Genomic DNA, 20422 nt, shown 5'->3' with positions numbered 1-20422 from the left:
AGAAGCAGTGGTGTGACGTGAGCGGTAAACGGCTATTGCTGGGTTTCAGATGACATACCACCGACGTCACCCAACGCACATGGAGGGCCGGAAGTAAATCCAGCCCATTTATTTCTGTTGATCCAGCATCAAAATGTCCATAGTTTGAGTCATGTACGGTTGTTTTCAGTAGAGAGAAAGATAAACGTTATTTTTGTGTTCCCAAGGTAGTTGGTCACAAGGGAGTTAATTTTTAAAAAATTTACTGAAAAAAGAGGAGAAAAGTGGATCAACAATCTTCGGCTAAAAACAGGAGGTGTGAAAACTAACAATGCCAGAGTTTGCAGCGCCACTTTCTAACAGGTAACGATCGCATCGTTTAAACTGTATTTTCAGATATTTTATTGGACAGTTACTTAGAAAGACAAGCATTCATATATAAGGTACGATATATTATTTTTATGCCCTAGCTTGGTTGTCCCCAGAGTGCTAATGTTGTTAGCAGCTGGGTCAGTGCCGAGTCACCGACAGAAAATATGCTTATTCAGTGGGACTTCCATGCTAAAAAAAATAAAAATAAAAAAGCAAAATAAATTAAATATAACCTACACAAGCCATACAGTCACAGTGAGCTGTTACTATTCCCCCACATGCTTCGTGTCTGGCCACGAATAGACACGAACATGGGGGTTTTTTGTAGATCGGTGCTAATAGCTGACCTACATTGGATCTGAATGCAGCGTCCTACAGTGACTCAACATTAACATACAACTCCATGATATATTTGGGTTTACAGAAGCTAAATAAATTATTTACCAGAAGATTCAAGTCCATAAAATAACATGGGTTAGTTTGTTGTTAGCGATAGCATGGTTATCATAGACTAATTACTTTTTTTAAAGGTTTTATCTGCTCTAGTGGTTTTTATTTGATAGAGGGTTGACAGGAAAGTGGGTAATGAGAGAAGGAAGGGGAAGACATGCGGCAAAGGTCGCCAGGGGAATCAAACCTGTGACGGCCACTTCGAGGACTGAGGCCTCCATATGTGGACTGTGCCTAATCCCTGCGCCACCACAGCACACCCATAGACTAATCACTTAAAATAGCACAACTCACTATACTCACCTGGCAGAAACAAGTGGACAGCCATTTAATGCTTTTTTTGATCCTTAATGCTTGACCCAACTTGAAACTAAATGATTGTATTCTCCAGGCTTTTGGAAAACTTTCTTCTGGCTCATCGTATAATATGAGGACTGCAGCTCCAGGTAGTTAGTGTTATGTGGATCGCCACGACACTGGGTAAATCCTCAAGATTATAAGACGAGTCTTTTTTTACAGAGATAATACAGATCGTATCCTAAATATATGCATATTTTTTTGAGATGCCTCAGTTGTTCCAGCCTATTTAGTGCATTAGCGTACTCGTGATCAATTTTGCTTTGTTTTGAATCAAAGAAATCCCCTTCCGGGCCTCCATCTGAATTTTGTGTGTCATCCGGATCACGTGTCTGAAACCCAGCAATACACAGTGTGTAACAACAAAGTTTTTAAATTAAATAGAATTAAACTACAAGAAGTTGTGCCCTCCCTAAACTCCCATCCAGATTCATCATCAGTGTGTCTCTCTAACAGAATGCTAGGGGCGGTGGTGGTTGGCGTCGGAACAGCTGGTGCGGTACGGATCAGAGACATGTTGACCCCACTAGCTGGCAGTGCTGCAGAGAAGCTGATTGTCCAAGGGTTTGTATCCAGGTAAGACATATCTGATGTAAGATTCCATAAACCAGGCATAACATGATGCTGACTGGTGACGTCTCACCATCATGCCACCAAATATTGAGTGTAATATGATGCTATAGAAACAGCATCATGGACAAAGAAAAAAACTGATAGAATTAGAAAAACACAAAGTAATAAGAACTCAATATGCACATCCAGTTATTAAATGCAAGTAATTGATATTCATTTTAATTGTATTTTTTTGGTTTGTAGTTTTTATGACAAGTTGTGGATTTAAGTGGTATTTCACTGGAGACGTCTTCCTATAACATATAATTGCCCTGTAATATTTTTACATTTCCTGTCAATTTTACATCTTTTAATACAAAAACACGGTGGACCGCCTTGGCATCCCAACCACCGGCCTTAGCAAGTTTTCTGGGGGAAACTGACTTGTGTACTGAATTTCATGATTGTTGGTCAAAGCATGGCTTGGGGCTGATTTATTAAATATTCTAGGGGGCCCTGTGGAGGAATTAGGCCACGCCCACCAAATATTGGACTGCATTCCTGTTGTGGGATGGACAAGAATCGATCACAGCGAGTTTGGTGCAGCTTGGCTGAAATATATAGAATTTAGTATGGTAACGGTGTGACCAGTGACTTTGCCACACTGTCATGGCCATGCCCTCCACCGAAAACTCTTTGTGCTTTAAAGCAAGTGAGACCAACTACTTATCTGTCATCAAAACAAGATCATTTTGATTAGCTCAAGGAGGTCAGAGATGGAGCTTTTCAAGTAAAAAAGTAACTTTCTGTTCTGAGGAGACGGGCTTAGATGATGTCAGATTATGACAACATAGGATCGTCAGGCATCCAACCAGGATCACTCATACCATGTTTGGTGGCAGTTGACCTTTTTCTGTGACAGTTACAGCGTTTCGTTTGCAAGTTCGCCGCTTGGCCATGCCCCCTAAACATACAAAAACTCAGTTTTTTATATAAAATTTAAAGCCCCATCCCTTAACTGCCTGTCTCCAGATGCTGGGGCGGGAGGCGGGGTGCCGATATAAAAATGTTTTTTTTTTAATATTTGTTTAGACTGTCACTATGTTATTACATAGCAAACAGTAAAACATGAGACAGTTAATCAGTGAAAACAATTGAGCCTCGTCTTATGACATACTGATAGTTTTAACAAATATGTAAAAAAAAAAAATAATGTCATGTTAATATATGTTCAAAAACAGTTTGTTGAAATCTGGGTAACACTTTGACAGGTGTGCACAAGACTTGCATGACACTCATAAACTTGACATAACATCTACCATGAACATGAAGGAGTCTTTATGAATGTCTGACTGTTATCATGAAGTGTTATTCGGTAAATAATGACACTTTTAATGCAAAGTTACTAAAAAAGTTGCAGTAAAAGTGCCAACTTTGTATTAAAGTGTCATAACAAAAATAATGCAAAGTTGGCTATTGGTGACTTTGCATTGAAAGTGTCATTATTTACCAAATGACACTTTGTAACAGTCATAGACATTCATAAAGACTCCGTCATGTTCATGACAGATGTTATGTCAAGTTTATGACAGATTTCTATCAACTTTATTAAACATGTAACATGCCCATGCTGCCGAATGTAACTTTTATAGAAAATTTCCTTTTTCATATTTGTTCAAATTACTACTATGTCAAGTCAGTATGATGGCTTTTCTTTTTTAGATTATCTGTCTCATGTTTTACTGTTTACTATGTAATATCATAATGACAGTTTAAACAAATATGTAAAAAACCTATTGCTTATAAATATTACGTACTGCAACTTAAAAGTTGACCTTGAGCATATTTCTGCAGTTCCTCATTAAAAATAACAAATAAATTTGTGTCCTGCAATGAGGAATACAACAATAAAAAACACAAACACTGAACATTACTAAATAAAAAATTAAAAAAATGTCAATTTACTCACTCATAGAGGCGGTTTTTAAGGGATTATGCCTTGTTGGACAGTTTACCTCCATCCAGTTCCATTACTATCTTCTGTAACACCTCAAAAGTGTTGTGAAGGTCAGGGTTGGCTAGGTTCAGTCCATATATCAGTCCAAAAAGCATTACAACAGCTGCTGGCACACTATCCAAATTGGACACCACTCTGATGCCTTCAAGAACAACCCTGATGTCTTTTTTTTTTTTTTTTAAAGGTTTTATTGGCTCTAGTGGCCTTTATTTGATAGTTAATTGACAGGAAAGTTGGTAATGAGAAATGGGGAAAGACATGTGGCAAAGGTCACCAGGCCGGGAATCAAACCTGAGATGGCCGCGTCGAGGACTAACGCCTCCATACATGGGTTGTGCTTAACTCTTGCACCACCAGAGCACACCCAACCCCGATGTCTTCATCTGCTGAAGCACTGTCTTTCAGATGAAAAACGCCAATGGTGGTGCACTCCAATAGCCTCTTCAATGGTAGCTTCATCCACACCCTATTTGAAGAGATGACAAGTTAATCTCTCTTTTTCTGGACCTAGCTGTATTTAGGGCACCCATCTTGGAGTGGTCGACCTCTCCACTCAGCGTTATATGTTTGGCAGGCACAATGACGTATCAGCGCATTTAATCGATCATAATACACATTTTTGTTACTGGAAACATTATTAAAACAGCTATTAAAGCTACATTTATAAACAATTGTATTTTTAAAGTATTTTTAATTGTAGTGATACATAGTTCAGCATATTTAAATATTCTTAGTGGGAAAAAAGATACATTAGGAATAGAATATTCTGATATTGATGTATGATGAGCATTTTACAAAGCACACAGCCGTTCATAATTTATTTAATAAATGATTTAGTAATGTCAATACATATTTATATAAATATACAAACACAAATAATGACACAAATAAATAATGATTAATGATGACACAAATAAATGATGATTAATGATGAATAATATATATCAGATACATGTTTATGTGCATATAAACATGTACAGCCTAATATATATTATCTGTTGGCTGTTTTCCAGCCGACGAGTTCCAGCTTCAGAGAGATTCAGCAGCTGAGATTGAGTCCAAAATCTGATGTGAGATTAATCTGTGCTGCAGTGAATCCGTCTCTCTTTTAAGATATTTCCCACTTCTTCCTCACATTGTCTTTTTTTTAATTTTATTTTATCTTTATTGATTCTCAAGGAAGTATCATTTACATGACCTTAGGCCTCTACGTCACAAAACTAACTTCAACATTTGAAATAAGGTGGACAAGTAGACCATTGCATTATAACAGTCAAAACAAAAATGCAACTTCACTTCCCTGAGAAAGACTATAAAGCAAGGAGTAAAAGAGAGTGTGAAAGAAGAAACAAAAGAAAAGAAAAAATTAAGTTAGAAGTGTAAAAAGCAAATCACAAAAAAGAATACACCAACAAAAAACATAGTATAAAATAATTATGAAGTATGGCTATCATAGGATTGTTGAGATTTCATCAAGTTTGATCTCTAAAAATGAAAACAGATCTTTTAAGTTTTACATAGTCTACCCAAATCTGCCACCACTGACAAAATTGTTCAGTTCTGTGATTGAGAGAGGCTGTTATTTTTTCCATTTTATACATGTTAAATGTAATGTCGATCCAGTCGTCTACAGTTGGTTTGTCTTGTGATAACCATTTTCTTGTAATGTTTTTCTTACTTGCTGTTAATAAAATAATCATCAGATATTCGTTTCTTTTGGAAGCTTCTTGAGGAATTATGCCAAAATACATAAGATTGATCTCGAAAGGAATATTCTGCTTGAAAATATCTTGTAAGGCATTATTTATCTCTTTCCAGTTATCTTTTATAATTGGGCAGTCCCAGAAGACATGATAATGGTTTGCGTTTTGATTTCTACATTTTCTCCAACATGCAGGAGGATTTCCATCATAGTGGCATTTCTGAGCAGGTGTGATAAAGAATCTTACCAGATTTTTCCAGCCAAATTCTTGCCATTGCAAATATTTATTATATGTCCATTGGCATCTCCACATTATTGCCCATTCCTCCCCTGTTATTGTTAAATTGCCTTCTCTTTCCCATCTTGCTTTGATATGTAGGGTTGAATTGTTTTTGAGATCTATTAAATTTTTATAACAAGCCAATTTATGTTCTATCCCTTTAATAATTATTCCTTTAATATCCTTATTTTGTCTTATCAATTGGGCTAGTGGTTCAAAATATAATGCAAAAAGTAACGGTGACCACACACCCCCTTGTCTTGACCCTCTTTCTAAAGTAATTCTGTCGGATAAATGTCCATTAACTTTAATTCTCCCTGTGGGATTATTATGTAACACCTGTATTGTATTTATTATCGCATTATGTAGTCCAAATTTATGTAAAACCCTGAAGAGAAAATTCCAGTCAACTGAATTGAATACTTTTTCCGCTCTATATTGATAACAATGGCTTTCAGTTTACTCTTTTGTAACATGAAGTGTCCTTCTTATATTGTCCTGTGTTTGATGTTGTCGTATGAAACCAGTTTGATCGTTATGTATTAGGGAAGAGAGAAATTCTGGCCATTATGGAAGTAAAGAGTCGATAATCAATATTTAAAATGGATATCAGTCAGTATGATCCGCAATCAAGTTTATCTTGGCCTTCTTTATGTATTACTGAGATTATTGCCTCCTTCCAGCTCGGTGGTGTTTGAGGTTTTTTCAGAATCCAATTTAGTGAAGGGAGAAGGATTGGAATCAACTCTTTCTGAAATTCCTTATGAAATTCTGCTGTGTAACCATCTGACCCAGGCCATTTTCATGGTTTTAATCTACTTATTGTGTTTTTAGTTCTTTTTCTGTAATGTCTGATGTCATTTTTCTGTTCTGTTCTTTGTTCATACAAGGTAGTTCTAGTGAGTTCAACTATTCATCAATTTGTTCTGTAGTTACTCCAGAGATTTTTGAATATAAGGATTTGTAAAATATTTAAAATGCTTCCTGGATATCATTCAATTTGTTATTTAACAATTTTGATTTGGGATTTCTGATTCTATGGATTGTATTTTCTGCTGCTTTCTTTTTTAGTTTCCATGCTAGTACCCTCATAGATTTTGATCCGCCTTCATAGTGTCTTTGCTTAAGAAACATGAGGTTTTTCCATAGTTTCCTGTGTTGCCATATCATTTGTCATTTCTAATTCTTTTTAAATTTTCCAGTATATCTGGTGTACACTTTTGTTTGAGTTTTTGTTCTAGATCCTCCAATTTTTTTATGCAATTCCTCTGATCTTTTACTACTTAATTTTTTTAAGTGTGACGATATTGCTATAATTGCCCCTGGACTCGCACAAGTCACAAAATTTTACCTGGTTCAGAGTCAAGTTCACGTTACAAAATAGAGGGTGGCTGCTGGCTAGTCTGACTAATTCATGGAGGAAAGTGGAGTGAGACACTTGGATGTGTCATTAGAACTCATGTTGGCATGAAAAGTGACTGCAGGAAGACAAAAAGTTTGTGTAAACATTTATGTTATATGTGCAAGAGCACATTGAGCTGACGTAGGAAATAAAATGCATGTTTTAGCTCATATTGTGTGTTTAACCAACAGAAGAAAACTCGATGCTCACCAGGATGTGAAACAGATCTCAGCAGAGGAGGCTGTGAGCAGAGAGGACATCCATGCTGCATTCATCTGTACTGAGAATGACTCTCATGAAGACTTTGTCAGGTAACCTAAAATCTGGTATTTACACATGCAAAATTGTCTTTAACTAATTCTTTTGCCATCAATGTCACATCCTGGCTCAGAGATTCTGGCAGAAAAGAGGAAGAACACACAAGACAATAATTTATAGATATTTTATAGAAAATAAAAACTATCCGTTTAATTTGATGAACTAGTAAAATCAATCGTGTAAAGCAGTCGTCCCCAACCCCCGGGCCGCGGAACGGTACTGGACTGCACAAGAAATAATTAAATATTTCCGTTTTATGCATTATCTGAGTCTGAAGAATCTTTTATTTTGAAAATCCTTTAACAGTATTCTCTCAGTTATGTCTTGCGCGCCAACACTGAGGCCACAAGCAGCAAAATGAGTAAGAAACAGATGTCTTTGGAAAGTTTCTTTGCGAAGGGGGAAAGGCCCAGAGAAGAGACAAGAGAATGGATTTATCCCGGACCGGTAGGTGATTTCCACATTCCAAGCCCGCTCTGTCTGATATGCGGCGACCGGCTCGCTAATGAGGCAATGAGGCCTTCAAACTGCTTCGTCACGTAGAGACCAAGCACCCTGTGCATAGAAACACTTCAGGTGTCATTGTTTCGTTGCAGAGAAGCAAGCGCAGAGCTCCCATTAATTTGCCCTTATCGTGAGTTAAAATTTTCATGAAAATAAAATGTTTGTTTTTAAGGCGCTTCTGTATCTTATTTTGAAGGTGTAAATGTTACCATAGCGACCAGAGTCGGAGAGCGTTGGGCCATTGGTCGAGACCAGAGGAGAGGAGTAGAGCTTGTGAGTCTTAAGTCTGGTTCACACGGCACGATTTAAGAATTGTCCCAAACCTCTGTGAGTTCATATGAGCCAATAAAAGTACAACAGGTTTAATCAGTTCTTGTGTCCAATCACACGGCAGGAGCAACACACCACACACGAACTGATTTCACTGATGAATATCCCGATTCCAGAAGAAAATCCCGTAAAACCCCCAACATACCACACATGAATTTAGAATAAACAAATATGGATGATGATGTAGAAACAACAGTGATAGTTTGTGGACTCATTTTAAGCGATAAAAAGCGAAACAAAAAAAGGCGATGGATAAAAGACAGAGGGAGCAGCTGCTCTATTTATGATATGGAGGTGAATTATGTTTCTTCGTAGTTAACATTTTTTTTCTTACTGTGTTTAGATTTTCTGTTTTGTCGTTTCATTTAGCTTCACTGCTTAATTATATAATTATGTATTTACTGTTTTGATGTTTACATAGCAAACAATGGCCACAAAATAATGGATAACCCAAAAGATTAACTAATTTTAATATCTTGCCGTGTGAACCAGGCTTTAGTACAAAATAATGTTGTGTTTTACTAATTACAAATACAATCTACCTACAATGCATGTGACTGGTGTCAGCGTTAAGCGCTGACTGAATGAACTTCCTTATCGTTATAACATATGTCAGGTTAATGAAAGCTGAAAAGTTACCGGGTTTATCAACTGCGGTACCAGTTTCGCTCCTCTCCTCGTCATTTCTGTTGATATTCCTTGTAAGAAATGCTGTACAAACATTCATGCTATTTCCAAATATCATCTCCAATGTCCACCAGACTTTCGGTTGCTCAATGGCAGCTATTTGGGATTCCCCTCTGTGCTTATGTCACTGCGCTATCTGATTAGCTACCTGTCACAACAGGCTGCGTTCTCGCTCCCAGTCAGGGAAACTCCCACATAAAAGGGCCAAGACAATCTAACATGTTGAATAGGCCTGATGTTAGATGGGAGCGGTAATACACCACACATTGCACGATTATTGTAAGTGACAATCTTAGAACTTGGAACGTTCCAATTGCCTAAAATTGAATATGGTGCCGTGTGAACTGGGTTTTAGCTGGCACACCAACATGCAGAAGCCTTGTCTGACGGTTCACACACACCCTCCCTCCGCCCCTCGCCGGGCCGCAATAAAATTGTCAAGCTTTGACTGGTCCGTGGTGATAAGGTTGGGGACCACTGGTGTAAAGTGTCAGTGAATGTAAATGCATCCCCAGGCAAATGAGGGGAATGACAGGGCCATTAAAAGATAGTTGGCCAATATTTTTATATTTCAGAGTTTATTGAACATCATAATTTAAAAATGACAGTAATAAAATAAATAATAAACATCCAAAGGAGTCACTAAAGCATGAACTTGCTAAAATCCAGCCCTTTTGGCTATTTTAAAATGTTTTTGCTAATATTAGTGTTTGGAATATAACAGTTTAAAGGACTGTTTGGATACAAGAGTAACTGTGCTGCAGTATATCTGGTGCCATGCATTAAAACTCTGCCAGTGTTGTATTTGGCTAATTGGATGAAACTGTTACTGTTTTTTAAGCTCATGTCTCACATTGACCTTGGTGCCCTGATCTTAGAGTGCAGTGAGCTTGGTGGAGAACTTGTGATTATGGAAAAGCTGTTGTACAGCTTGGTCCTGTTGGGTTTGGACCATGGCTCCAAGAGACTTTTTTGTAGGTCCTGACATGATACACATGTGTACCAAGTTTCAGAATTCTGGGATAAAGCATGGCTTGGGGGGTGGAAATGGATCAATCTCAGTGAGTTTGGTGCAGCTGGGCTGAAACATGTGGAATCTAGAGCCAAACGTATGGTGGCGGCGTGACCTCTGACTTCGCTGTGCTNAAGTTATTCACATAGAGATGGGCAACCAGAGCTAACGCAGTGGGTTTTAAACTCTTACCTAGAGTTTTCCAGAGGATCATAATTCTTTACAGTAGGTTGATGTAAATATCCATACAGGTCACTCAGCCTGTGTCCAGTTTGAGTGAAAGGAGGCGCGCGCGATCCCAGATCAATCTCAGTGAGTTTGGTGCAGCTGGGCTGAAACATGTGGAATCTAGAGCCAAATGTATGGTGGCGGCGTGACCTCTGACTTCGCTGTGCTGCCATGGCCACGCCCTCTACTGAAAACTCTTTGTGCTTTAAAGCAAGTGAGACCAACTTGTTATCAGTCATCTCACACAAGATCATCTTGATTAGGTCAAGAGAGCCAGAGTTGGAGCTTTAATAATAAAAACAAGAATAAGAAATCCTCCGATAACAATAGGCCTTCGACAGCGCTTTGCTGCTCGGGCCTAAAAAGTATAATTTTTTCTAATGATGGGATCAATTTAGGAAAAGTCATAAAACTTCAAATTGGCTTGTGTTGTCTTGCGGGTTGCTTTGGACCTGCAAGACAACACAAGGGTTAACTCACTCTTCTGTCCAGGATGTTTCTGGAAGCAGGGAAGCACGTCTGTGTGGAGTATCCCATGGCCCTGTCTTACCAGGCTGCTGCTCAACTGTGGGACTTAGCCCAGAAAAAAGGTGAACTCCATTACTTTTATAATTAACCTGTTTGTTAAAGGTTTTGAAATGTATCACCTCTACCCAAAGTGCAGTAGATAATCTGCAAACATTGTTTTTGAAATAGTATTAACACCATTTGTTTTTGGCCCACAGAAGAAAAGAAATAGCAACTTCTGATTTTCGGAAAATACAAAAATATTCCCAGAACAGTACAGACCAAACTACTGTTCACTTCCCGTACACTTCTGGACTGGAAGTAAACGGGAAGTGAACCTGTTTACCTCCCGCCCGGGAAAGTGAACAGGTTGAGAAGTTTTTCTGTTTGTCTGCAGGGGTGGTTCTACACGAGGAGCACATTGAGCTGCTGACAGAAGATTACAAACAGCTGAAGAAAGAAGTAGAAGGGAAAACCCTGTTGGAAGGTTCTCTTCACTTTGCTGGTAAAAAGCAAGAGCTTTATGTGCACTTCAGACTTGTCAGAAACATTATAAAGCACAAGAATACTTATCTCTTTTTCTCAGTTATTGACATTGGCATATATATATATATATATATGTGTGTGTGTGTGTGTGTGTGTGTGTGTGTATGTCTTTTTAAAATTTGCTTCCTTGAGAATTAATGAAGATAAAATAAAAAAAATATAATAAACTAGAAAAACTTAAATACTGTATTTTGAGGAAAGGAAGAAATGTCATGAAGGGTGGCACAGATATTTTTTAACTTTACATAAAGGAACTGTCCCTGTTTGCATGTTCACCATACACCAACTACGAGGACGTCGTCCTTTCTCTAAACCTCACACTGGATTTAGACTGATAGATTCAAAGCTTGATCCCTTGGTTCCCTTCCTGCTTTAAATTCTGGTTGTGTTGAGTAAAAATGTAAACGACTAGTTTTTTTTTTTTTTATTTGTTTTTTTTTGCATTTCAAAAATACAACAGTATTTACAACATGTATGTACAGGTGATTAAAGATCATGTTTAAATTGAAACCTTAACAACTATAAAATGCAAATTGGAAAGGCAAAAGAAAAAAGCCTTTGTGAGCTTTTGGAATTGATCTAACTGTATTTTGTATTTTTTATTTTTTTATAACAATACCATTCATTGATTTTTGAAGTAGGTCTTGCTCTGTCTCAGGTGGAGCACTGAAGCCTGGATTTGGTTTTCCTGCATTCAGTGGAATTGCTCGCCTTTCCTGGCTGGTTGATTTGTTTGGGGAGCTTTCAGTAAGAGCGGCAACTTTTGAAGAAGACGCCAAACAAGGCTACAGCAAGATGACAGCACAGCTGCTAACGTCTGACAGCAAGTTAGATATTATCTTTTTTCTTACTGCATTTTTGACAACAGATCCTTTAACATAATGATAACGTTTCCTGACTAATTTGGACATCAGAAGACAGTTTTGAGTAAATTGGGTTGGCAGAAGCCTAGTGTTCTACTGCTTCTATAGTTCCACTTCATTTTCTTGCAATATCAACTGTATATTAAAATTGCACTATAAATGTCCACTCCATGGCAAAAATAAGTTGCTTTTGGTGGGTTTTAGCTTACTGGCTAAAATTCCCCTGGCCAAAGAATGTCCAGTGTGTTTAAAAGCAACAGAAAAGGTCATTTTCTATGTTGGTGAATCAGTTATGCAGACCATGTGCTGACCTCAGCATTTGCAGCATTAGTGGTGAGGTATGCAGTAGTTCCACAGATCCCAACAGGAAATATGTTTTTTTTAACAGAATAAATCAACTAGTTAGACTTTTTGTAACAACCTGGTTAAACATTTTTGCTTTAAGTGTTTAATTATTACCATATAGGACTGCCTTTTTATAGGCCTGTGATTTTATCAGAAATTTTAACTTTACTGAAAATTTCAAGTAATGTAACAATATAAATCAGTGTTTCTGAACCTTTTTTGGCCCAGCACCCCCCTACCCTTTATTCAGGTCCCTCACCGCCACCCACCAAAGAATTGGCAGGCTACTTTGCCTGCCAATTAGCCTGCCAATAGTAATACCATTACTATTACTGTCACAATAGTGACAGTAATATTAATGGTAAAATAATGATTTTACCATTAATATTACTGTCACTATTGTAGATGTTTTGATTTTTATGCTTGTCAGGGTTTCCCCCAGTGTATTATAAGCCTGGCGGCCTGCCATGCTTTGTAGCCCTGCCCAGAAAATAAAATAAAATAAAAAAAAAAAAACATTTTTTATTTATTTTTTTTTTAAGCTAGGCTGCAAGCGTCTCTTTATCTCTTAGCATTTCACTAGTAGAGCAGATTTATTCCTAAAGGATAGGTTTATAATAGGTTAATAGTTTATGCATTTAAAAGCCAACAGCGCGCTGACCAATCGCACAGCTGGCGCCTCTGTGCTTTGCCTCAGCGAGATCACGCGTGCCTCCTTTCACTCAAACTGGACACAGGCTGAGTGACCTGTATGGATATTTACATAAACCTACTGTGAGGAATTATGATCCTCTGGAGAACTCTAGGTAAGAGTTTTAAACCCGCCGCGTTAGCTTTGGTTGCGCAGCTCAATGTGAACCGCAGGAATAACTTGTAGCGAATTCAGAGATGCGCGTTGTGGAGCGGTGAGAATGATTTATCTTTGTGAACAAACAATTATATCTGAGAAAACTTGTCCCATAAACTCGACCAACCAGAATAGTCTCTGTGATGCTTATTAAAAAGTCAACAGACACGAAATGGAAGAGCTACTAAAGCCACATTAGCAGCATTGAATTAAATCTCCCTTTTGTTGCGCATCTCTGCGTAGTGCAAAGGATTACCTAATCATGCAGGGCCGGTCCAAGGCTGTATGAGGCCTGGACCAGACTTTGGCTTAGGGGCCCCTTTTGTTGCTAAAAAATAGCAGCACCTCTAACAGTTTCTGTGTTAGATTTAGTAAAATATGGGAGAAGGGAGTAGTTTGATTGGCCAGCCTAAAAAGCAATAAGTTATCATCGCAGTTTACTGATATGTATTTGTAAATTTAAAGATTAAACTCACAGCATCAAATTGTTGCTATGGTAACAAAACAATCTAACTATGAGTATTGTTCTTTGAAGTTTTACAAAGTAAACTTGCCAGCTCCTTAAAATTTTGCGTTTAAATGTAAAACAATTTAAAGTCATTTAATTTATGTATGCCTAAACAATTGAATAAAATTTAACAGCATTGATAATCTCAATAAACAAATGTTACATTTATGTATCTGTGGTCTGTTTTAAAATATTAGCATTTGATAATTGATTTGATGATTAATGACCAGATAAAATATGTACAACATGCCAGTTTAAACTTTGAACTATTTGCAAACCGACTGAGCTCTGCAACATTAAAACATGGATAGAATTGTAACTACATGAATATTTGGGTTGCCACAAGGTTAAGTTCCGATGCACTCGTGTGTTTGAAGAGGAAAAAATAAAATGTCCGCAGCACTCCGATGTAAAAATATAAACAAAAATTTATTCCACAGTTTTTTGAGTAAGTCTTTATAAGAGCAATAAAGTCCTTCACTAGCCTCCACAACCAAACTACGGTTGAAAAACCGTGCGGCTCAGTCGCTCCCTTAGCAGCGCCTCCCTTCTATCTGCTGTCTCCCTTGTTCTACACGACCCACCTCATATGCATAAAATTGCCAGGTGGCCAATTAAGCTATAAAACATACTTCTAGTAACACTTATTCACAGTAAAACATCATGAAATTAGTTACATGCAATATTAATAATTCTACCTAAAATTTCAACAAAAACACTTAGTACATTTCTAATTAAGCAAATACATTTTAACAGTAACTGAATACTTTATACATTAACTTGGCCTCCACAATTAATCATACCTCTTCTTCTCTTCAGTGTTTGTCAGTTTCTGGTGGTGCAGCTTTGTGCTGCCTTCAGGAGAATGGGACATCAGAGTATCATCCATAAAACTTCACCCACATGGCATTTATTGTGCAAACCAGAGNTAAGATATATTTATTATCAGTATTAGATGTGGTCTCAACAAACCCATGGCACTTCAACAATATTATTTTACCTTTTATCTGGGAATAGTGTCCGTTTATTCTTGTCATACAGTCCTCTGTATTAATTATTGCTCTAAAGGTCTTGCCATACCAGTTTATTCCTCTGTATTTACTTTAGTTTCTTAGTTTATTCTTGCATTTTGTTCTTCATTCATTTCTATTTAGTTTTTTCTGATTAGTATTATCCTCTCTTGGTTTATTGTTATGTCCACTTTAGTTTCTTTCTTGTTGTTAGATTTATTTTATCATTTGACCATCAGTAATCTTCACTCATCACCTGCTGCTCTGTCTAATCGTCATGTGTTTCACATCATGTGTTGATTTTTCATTGTTCAGCGTCGGATTCTCTGTTTTTATGCCATAATTCATATCTAGTTCGTCACTCCGTTTTATGTCCCGCTTCTCCTGTTTCAGAGTTTTGCGTAATGTGCGCGTCTTTTTTTCTTCTTTTTTTTTTAATCCCCAAAGGTGCGCAGCGGTCGGGAAACATATCGATGGTGAAAAGGTAGACTGACATAAACCTTTTAAAACAACGGAAACAATTTCTGCATTCTGATAATTGAAATTTAAAAGTGCTGTGGTACCGTTGTTCTATCACACCCGTTTCATACCGGACCACTTACAGCACCGGTGTTAACGCTATAAAATGAATGCTCACTATCGTGGTATCACCCATGGAGGGATTTCTAAATGGGTTCATTTTTCAGAGGGATACACAGTGAGGTGATTTTAGCTACCAGTAGCAGGAGAACGGAGCTGCACCAAGAAGCTAACAGAAGCTAACAAACACTGAATAGAAGAAGAGCTGCCATGTATATTGTTGCAGCCAAGCATGGTTTAATGTTACACAATACAGTTTTACCAAGTTGCACAAAGTCTAAACTGGCATTGTTGTGCATTTAAGGTGTAAAGTTTATCTTCGACCAAGCGCCCCCCAAAGGCATCCCAGTGCCCCCCTTTTGTAAAAATGTCCGCCAGCGCCCCCTGCCATCCTCTGAACACCCCCTTGGGGGGCTATACCGCCCACGTTGAGAACCGCTAATATAAATAAAGAAAAAAACTTGCAAATTTTCTGTAAATGTAATAAAATTGAAAATTTGTATGAGTAAATAGGGACATTCCTACATTTATGAAAACTATAAACGGCTAAAATCCTCCTAAGGTCAGTGAGCTCAGCTTGCTTTGACAGAAGCTGGCCTGATTAGTTGCAGTATCATTAGAATCATATTAGATTGTACATAATTGATTTTGAATATATTTGTATAATTAGCTTGAATAATCACAGTAGATGTTTTTGTCTTGTAATGGCACCTAGAGATGACATTTGTTGTGAATCAGCAATACAAAAACCCACAAAAATTACATGGACATTTAGGCAGGTTTGCTCCCAACTGTTAAAGTGGGAGTTACAGCCAAGTTGATCATGGAGCTGTCGGAGGTCATCAAAATGGCCACTGGGAAAGTATGTTTATAAGTGTCTCTGCAAACAATTAACTGAAAAGTGGACAAGACTTTGGATTAAACAGCTTCAAAGACTTCAAATTAATGGAAATTCATTGGATAAGAAAGACGGTGACAAATCTCCAAGCAGACACAAAAGCGATCTTTAAAACAAATGGAGATCAATCGCGCGGAAATGATAAAGGATGCTTCTTCAGTTAAATCCACAAATGTGGCTGAACGAACAAAGATACTGTAATTTTAAACAAACAATAGTCTTAGATTACCATTCTAAACGGGGGCGGTACCGCCCCCTGGTGGGCGTTCAGAGGGCGCTGGTGGAAATTTTTACAGAAGGGGACTCTGGGATTCCTTTGGGGGGCGTTTGCTCCAAGGTAAACTTTACACTTAAAATGCACAACAATACTAGTTTAGACTTTGAGTAACTTGCTGAAACTGTATTGTGTAACATTAAAACATGCCTGGCAGCAACTGTATCGACAGTAAGTAAGGTAATGTAAGGTAATTTTATTTATATAGCACATTTTCAGCAACAAGGCAATTCAAAGTGCTTTACATGAGTTAAAAGGAAATACAAACAAAATAACAAACCAAAGGAAAAAAGAGGAAAGAAAACTAATCCCAACTAGTCCCCAACCCCCGGTCCGTGGACTGGTACCGGTCCGTGGACCAATTGGTATCGGGCCGCGCAAGAAATAATTAAATATTTTCGTTTTATGTATTATTTGAGTCTGGAGGATCTTTTATTTTGAAAATCCTTTAACCAGATTCTCTGTTACTTGCGCGCCAACATTGAGCCCACAAGCAGCAAAATGAGTAAGAAACAGATCAGATGTCTTTGGAAAGTTTCTTTGCAAAGGGGAAAAGGCCCAGAGAAGAGACAGGAGGATGGATTTATCCCGGACCGGTAGGTGAGTCCCACATTACAAGCCGCTCTGCATAACATGCGGCGACCGGCTGCTAATGCGGCGATGAAGCTTCAAACTGCTTCGCCGTGCACATAGAGACCAAGCAGGCTGTGGATATAAGCAACACTTCGAGTGTTATTGTCTCCCATCACTCCCAGATGTTACCGTCTCGTTGCAGAGAAACAAGCTCAGGGCTCCCGTTAGTCATTATCGTGAGTTAAAATTTTCACGAAAGTAAGATGTTTGTTTTTGTGGCGCATCTGTATCTTATTTTGAAGGGATATGTAAACGTTACCATAGCGACCAGAATCAGAGAGCATTTGGGCAGTGGTCGAGAGGAGATGAGTAGAGCTTGTGAGACGGCAAGATTTAAGAATGTCGGCCGATTCTCCAAACCTCTGTGACCACAGAGCTGATAAAAGTACAACAGGTTTGATCGGTTCGTGTTCAACCACACGGCAGGAGCAACAAACCACACGGACCGATTCCAGTCACAAACATCGCGATTCCAGAAGAAAATCCACAAAACCCCAACATCGCATATGGGAATTTAGAATAACCAAACACAGATGACGATGTAGAAGCAATAGTGATAGTTTGTGGAGTCATTTTAAGAGATAAAAGATGTAAAAGAAAAGACGGTGGATAAAAGACAGCGGGAGCAGCCGCTCTATTTGCTGCACTATGATTTGGAGTTGAGTTATGTTTTTTCATAGTTGACATTTTTAACTGAATAAACATAAACGTATATAATAATGACCTTTACATATAATAACATTTCCACATATCATCTCCAATATCCACCGGACTCACAGTTGTGCGATATGTCAGCTGTTTCGGATTCCCCTCTGTTCTGACGTCACCGCGCTTTCTGATTGGCTACCTGTCACATTCAACAGGTTGTATTCTCATTCCCAGTCAGGGTAAACCCCACAGGCTGCGATAAAAAGGCCAAGACAACCCAAATTGGGTATATTCAGGATTTAGCGGGAACACCAACATGCAGAAGCCTTATCCGATTCCAAGTTCGTAGTTATTCTGATTCCATTTCTGGGCTGTATAATATTGATCTAAATAGTGCATACTCCACAATTTCTGATATTACTAATAAACTAAAATAATCCTTTCCTGGGTTAAATAGGGAGTACTCCACCTAAAACAAAAAAAGAGGAATGGACACATTAGGGCAAATGGCAACATTCAGACAAAACAATGGGCAAAACAAAGACACGAGTGAAGGCGGTGACGTCAAAGGGCCATGAAGAAACATTACTGAGCCCCTGGCAAAGTCTGATAAAGGTGTTGTTTATCCAGGAATGTCCTTAGGAGCATTCAGCTTCGCAATTCCATGGATACAGGAGGGGGTGGGGAGGGAAGAGTGATGTGTTTACATATCTTCAAGGAGATTAGAAATATGCAGCCCTTCCAAGGCCACATGGGGAAAGCCAATTCATAAACAGAATGTCTTCGATCGGGAAGATTATAAATTTCAATCTTCACTAAAGTCTCTCCGATACATCTCAGTTCCCAATCATCCAAATTAGTTTGGTCGTTCCACTGAGCCGAAACTAGCAACTTCTCCAAGATCGATTCCATCCGGTTAGTGAGTTTTAGAGTCCTCCTCTCTGTCCACACCAACAGTCTGAGTGTTTGCTAGTTCGGCCAAGTCTGTCACAGATTTGTCGATAAGCCAGGAATCCGCAAACTCCAAACAGCAGAAATCCTGTTATCATGAATAAATCCAGGGTGAATCCCGCCGGGTGTGTCCCCACAGGACAAGAGGGCTCTCCTGTGCCCAGACTTCTCGTCGAAGGGCAGGGAGGGAGCAGAGGAGAAAAGTGTCCGCCTTCATCGAGAGCAAGAGAGAAAAAAACCTCTGTAGTGTTTGTTAGCTTCTCCTGCTACTGGTAGCTTCCCTGTGTCAGTTCAGCATTTCATCAGCTGATGACGTTGCTGTTATTCACTTGTCTAGTGCCTGTCAAATATTTTATGTTTTATTGAGGATTTTTGTACATATGTTTTGGCAGTGCTGTGATCATGTCAACCTGCGGGCGCTTGAGGAGGGAGCTAGAGAACGGCTGGCCGAAATTAGTATTTATAAATCGGATCAACCTTGAGCTAAATGCCGCTTGCTCGGTGGATATTGGAAAATCCAATATCCAACTCAAAACTAACTTCACTGCAGTCGGTAACACAATAAAACCACTGGGATAAAATTTGTTTTGGTCTGTGGCCTGCAAAGATGGCACTGAGCGACTGCACCTAAACGCCCCACAAAGTCTGACGCAGTAAAGTTGGCTCAAAAGCTCTATTGGGCAATAGCAGACAAAGAAGGCAGCTCTTCTCATTATCATAACGATGCAGCAGAAAAACTTCACAACTAACAGAAAAACAAAGAGCAGAAATAAAGCGAGCAGAAAAGGGAGAAGCAAAGAAAGAAAAAGCAAAATATCTTTTATTTTGATGGAAACTCATGTAAGGAAAAGGAAAAACTAAATATATATTTATGCTTTTATTTATCAAAATATATATTTATTTTATTTATACATTTATTCTTTTATTTATGTATTTGTTCTTTTATTTCCTATGCTGGATATATATTTATTTATATATTCTTTTATTTATATATGTCGGATATGCATTTATTTTCTTTATATATTTATTCTTTTATTTATATATGCCAGATATGCATTTATTCTTTTATTTATATATTTATTCTTTTATTTATATATGTCGGATATAGATGTATTCTTTTATATATTTATTCTTTTATTTTTTGTTATGTCGGTTTTGGTCCTCCATACTCGTCCTTATTTTGTTATCTGAGCATTGTGTGGTGCGGCTATCAAGGCAGACTTCGTTTCTTTCGGCTGTGTGCGTCCATTGAATGTAAGTAGTATTATTAGTATTTTATTTTGGTTTCTTAAAGACCTTAGAGCTGTATTTGCATTTGTCTGTGGAGTATTATGGTTTTTCATGTAGTTTATTCGCATTGTGGAGAGCTAAAGGTTAGTTGCTTAGCATTAAGCTATTAAGCTCTGTTAATTAGATGCAGCTGTTATTTGCTTTCAACATTTCCAACTGAAATGCTTTATTTCTCTGCTAGTTTATAATCGTCTTTAAGCACGTTTATTCCCTTTGTGGACATTTGGTTTTACAGACAAGTTCTCATAATTTGTATTTGTTTATCTTTATAGAAAACCACACACACATACGCACCTGTACGCGCACCTGTACCCCCACACATGCCTTTGTGTG

At 38.0% G+C, this 20422-nt stretch overlaps 1 protein-coding gene across 2 annotated transcripts in view; it reads left to right on the top strand.

Moving 5' to 3' along the window:
• Nucleotides 1-20422, top strand: part of LOC103132198 (biliverdin reductase A-like) — a 47614-nt gene that overhangs the window by 17541 nt on the left and 9651 nt on the right. Inside the window, exons 2-6 of one of the 2 annotated variants that reach the window (XM_007543964.2) lie at nucleotides 1615-1734; nucleotides 7303-7422; nucleotides 10683-10780; nucleotides 11095-11202; nucleotides 11902-12070. In XM_007543964.2, the coding sequence (XP_007544026.1) occupies nucleotides 1616-1734; nucleotides 7303-7422; nucleotides 10683-10780; nucleotides 11095-11202; nucleotides 11902-12070 (614 nt within the window). In that variant the 5' untranslated portion in view covers nucleotide 1615. The remainder of the gene's footprint in view (nucleotides 1-1614; nucleotides 1735-7302; nucleotides 7423-10682; nucleotides 10781-11094; nucleotides 11203-11901; nucleotides 12071-20422) is intronic. The other variant, XM_016667218.1, reaches the window with a different exon arrangement.

Source organism: Poecilia formosa, unplaced genomic scaffold (genome assembly GCF_000485575.1).
Source record: "Poecilia formosa unplaced genomic scaffold, Poecilia_formosa-5.1.2 Scaffold954, whole genome shotgun sequence".
NCBI lineage: Eukaryota > Metazoa > Chordata > Actinopteri > Cyprinodontiformes > Poeciliidae > Poecilia > Poecilia formosa.
Note: the sequence above shows the minus strand (reverse complement) of the source record. Positions and strands in the feature narration are given on the sequence as shown.